Consider the following 3,747-nt stretch of genomic DNA (forward strand, 5'->3'; position numbering starts at 1 on the left):
TCTTCTTCATTTTGAATTATTTTATTATTTTGAAATCATTTCTTACTCAGATCGAAATATTATTATTGAGAGAGGGAATTTGTTGAAACGTTGATTATTTTGGGCATCTCTTTAATTTGAATCTTTCGTTTTTTTTGTTACAGTAATACGCAGATCGTTTTATCTCGGGAGTGTTTATTCGTTCGTGATCGCGAAATATTGAACAACGATTCCGCATTCAGTGTCCTGTGCAACGGAAAGAGAAGGAGGGGAAGGCTTGACAACCCAGACGTTCTGAGAGGAGGAGGAGGCCTGGCAAAGGCATCGGGTCCCAGCGGAGCAACTTTGGGGTGAGTATTATTTTTTTTATCTTAAAATTAATAGTTTTTTCCCATTTTTATTCGAGATGTTTTATTTCAATAAGTTAGAAATAATTAGAGAAAGCGTTTTATAAAAGTTTATTCTCATAAAGGTTTTTCCCGGGAAATAGATAATTATATTAGAGTAAATTTAATTAAAAGATGAATTAGACGCGTGTAAAAATTATTTTTTGAAACATTGATTATTATTTTGAACGTTTATTTAATGTGAATTTTTTATTTTTGTTACAGAATCATCGCAACTACGTGGCAGAATAACTCCGCTCGTTGCGCATCGGTCGGTGAGTCTTTTTACTTCTTATTTATGTATTAATAAGTAAAAATACGGGTAGGTAGGAATCCGCGAAAATAGGTAGGCACAAATGAATAAAAATACGGGTAGGTAGGGACTAGACTATGCAAAGAGACGCACGAAGCGAATTAAAAGCAAGGTTGAAGCGAGGCGATCGAAGATTATAGTATAATCTTCGGGACGTATTAAGAAGATAGGACTTATGAAATTATTGTCCCTTTGGATCTCACGTCATTCATTTTGAATGTCTCACTTAATATTTGAGGTGAGATCAAATAATGTTCGCGATTTATCTCGCGGTTCGATTTGCGGTTCGGTTCGCGACTCAAATTATGCTATAAAAATTGTTTGCTTTTTCGTTGATTTATTGATTGATGGATTTTTAAATTTTGGTTCTTCCGTGTTTCTGCATTATGATATTCAAATTTAGATATTCGCGATTGAGATATAATCGCGACGATTTGATTAAAAAACGCGATTAACATATTCTTTACATTCTTTGATATAACTCTTTGTTTTTTTTGTTTTGTATCATTTTGATATATTTCTTGATAAGAAACGTACCTTTCCATTTTCCTTCCGTCATGTTTACGATAAGAAACACATACGTGATATAAGTAAGTCAGATACACCATATATAAAATAAAATACCATTCTAGCTATCACATTTGCTTTATCAATGAAATGTTACTAAAAGTCTCGAGTACGGTTTTGTTTTTGTAATTATTTAGTAGAACTTCAGGATAATTATGAGCTTTGATATTGTCTATTTTAATCATCAGTATAACATCGCAATAATGAGCATAATTACAAAACCGTACTCGAGACTTTTAGTAACATTTCATTGATAAAGCAAATGTGATAGCTAGAATAGTATTTTATTTTATATATGGCGTATCTGTCTTACTTATATCACGTATGTGTTTCTTATCGTAAACATGACGGAAGGAAAATGGAAAGGTACGTTTCTTATCATGGTAGCATATTATCATAAACTTGATGTAAGGTTAAAGTCGGGAGATAAAACTGCAAACGAGTATCCATTATAAAATGGCTGTATTTAGGGGCAACTCGATACATGTATTGCATTTCACCAGTACACAGTGTTCACCACTTTTTATGACGTGTTGTAATATTAGAGTACATAATGTTACAGTAACATGGTCGCGTACGTTTAACATCACATAACACACACACACACAACAGACACACAAACACATATACACAACAGGTATACAGTACTCTTTTCTGAATCCCTGTCCTCTCTGACTTTTCTTCACTCTAGGACGAAACGCGAGTAGAGTATTCACTTGAAAAGTCGCAGTTAACAAATAGTTTAAGAAAATAATTGAGTAATATTTTAGGTAAAAATGATAAAACGGATTTGTTTGCACTATTCTACTCCTGTTTCACGCCATTTCACGCTTCTTTAAATTTCAATTTTAATTATATTAAAATATCGCTATTGCATCATTTTCTATAACATTATCCTTTGATTATTCATACATTTTTTTTTATGACAGCTGCAATAGCCAGTCTTTACAGCTTAACTATTTTAATTCGTACTATAGTATTGAATTTTTATTAAATTTTGATTATTGAGCCAAAGCTATCTCGGAAGATATTGTATTTGTGTATTTGTTATAATATGACATCTTATTATTCACTGTTAATTTACTGTCGCAGAATATTTTTACAAATTCCCTTATTAATGACTAAATTATTGCGATAAAGCCAATTAGGCGTGAAAACAATTATAGGATACTTTTTATGCGAGATCTCATCACACATATTACACATGTTAAACGCACTCAATTGCATACGGTAAATCATATCTATCATTTTGTACGAATAGACCTTTATTTATCCTTGATAAGTAATAAATTGATTCTCAAACATGTAACATTGGAAAGCGAAGCATGTAATCGAAAATGTTTTTTGAACAAGATAAACTCAATGAGAGTGAAAAATGAAATGACTACATTATACCAAAGAGCTGCAGTTATTCAAAACATAACTTCTTAAATGTTAAACGCACAAACGCTTTGAATAATTAGGTACACCAAACTCGCAACAACAACACGGATACAAACCGTTTGGGAAAGTCGCTCACGATCTATAGAAAACATGATGTATAATTTGCGGAGTAATTCCAGTAACGCACAACAGCATTAAGTGGTACATACAAAACAAATGATAACAACAAACGTATTTTTCCTTTGCCAAATATGCTCGTACACGCATTAAGTCTTACGTCGTAAAAAGTCGCGTTTAGGCCTGCTTGTCGCTTGAGAACACGTTTCGCCATAACGCAATAATAACTATTTAGATGTAATTCACTCTAGAAAAATAACGTCATGGATATTCCTCGTCGCGGATATTCGTCATTACAAACGTTTCATCTCTCGTACCCTTCTTTGTTTTTCTTTCAGGTAAAAATATAAATATATTTCGTTCACAGCGCGATATAGCTCCCCATGTAGATCCATTTATTGTTTTCTTTTTTTCACCCTATCTTCTTAATACGCCCTGAAGATTATAATCTTCGATTGCCTCGCTTTAATTTCGCTTTTAATTCGCTTCGTGCGTTGCTTTGCATAGTGTCCCTCAGGACATGATTTGATCTTTAATAGAAAAAAATCGCAACTGTAGAATTACCATTTTTTAAATCTATAACGAATAATCGATCTAATGATTAGAAAGTGTAAAGTGAAGTGTAAGTGAAATTATTGTGATAAAAAATTTCACTTCAGGTTCTTCTCAGATATATTGTTCAAGATAATTTAATAGTGGATTAATTATATTAATATTAAAATGTTTAAAACATTATTCTATACTTTTTCATTTTCTTAATTGCGATTTCTGGGAGAATAATTAGCGGTTGAGATTTTCTTCTACTGAAGATACGATATCTCGATTGTGCGAGAGACCAGGATTCCCCTGTCGGACATTTTCTCACTAGACTGAAATATAGAAATACACGCACATACTTGTTCGATAACATGGCTTGTACTCCCCATAAGGTTTAACAAAGTTAATGAAAGACATTTCCTTATTACAACTAGTTTGAACATCGTCGTGTCTCGGCCGCGGTGT

The 3,747-nt window shown here is 32.6% G+C and overlaps 1 protein-coding gene across 1 annotated transcript in view; it reads left to right on the forward strand.

The window, feature by feature from the left end:
* LOC112451583 overlaps positions 1-1,216 on the forward strand; it is a 3,313-nt gene extending 2,097 nt beyond the window's left edge. Inside the window, exons 2-3 of the mRNA XM_025011273.1 lie at positions 144-329; positions 591-1,216. Coding sequence (XP_024867041.1) covers positions 144-329; positions 591-672 — 268 coding nt within the window. The 3' untranslated portion in view covers positions 673-1,216. The remainder of the gene's footprint in view (positions 1-143; positions 330-590) is intronic.
* The last annotated feature ends 2,531 nt before the right edge of the window (positions 1,217-3,747 follow it).

This window comes from Temnothorax curvispinosus, unplaced genomic scaffold, assembly GCF_003070985.1.
Source record: "Temnothorax curvispinosus isolate PA1 unplaced genomic scaffold, ASM307098v1 QBEX01002391.1, whole genome shotgun sequence".
In the NCBI taxonomy this organism is placed as follows: domain Eukaryota; kingdom Metazoa; phylum Arthropoda; class Insecta; order Hymenoptera; family Formicidae; genus Temnothorax; species Temnothorax curvispinosus.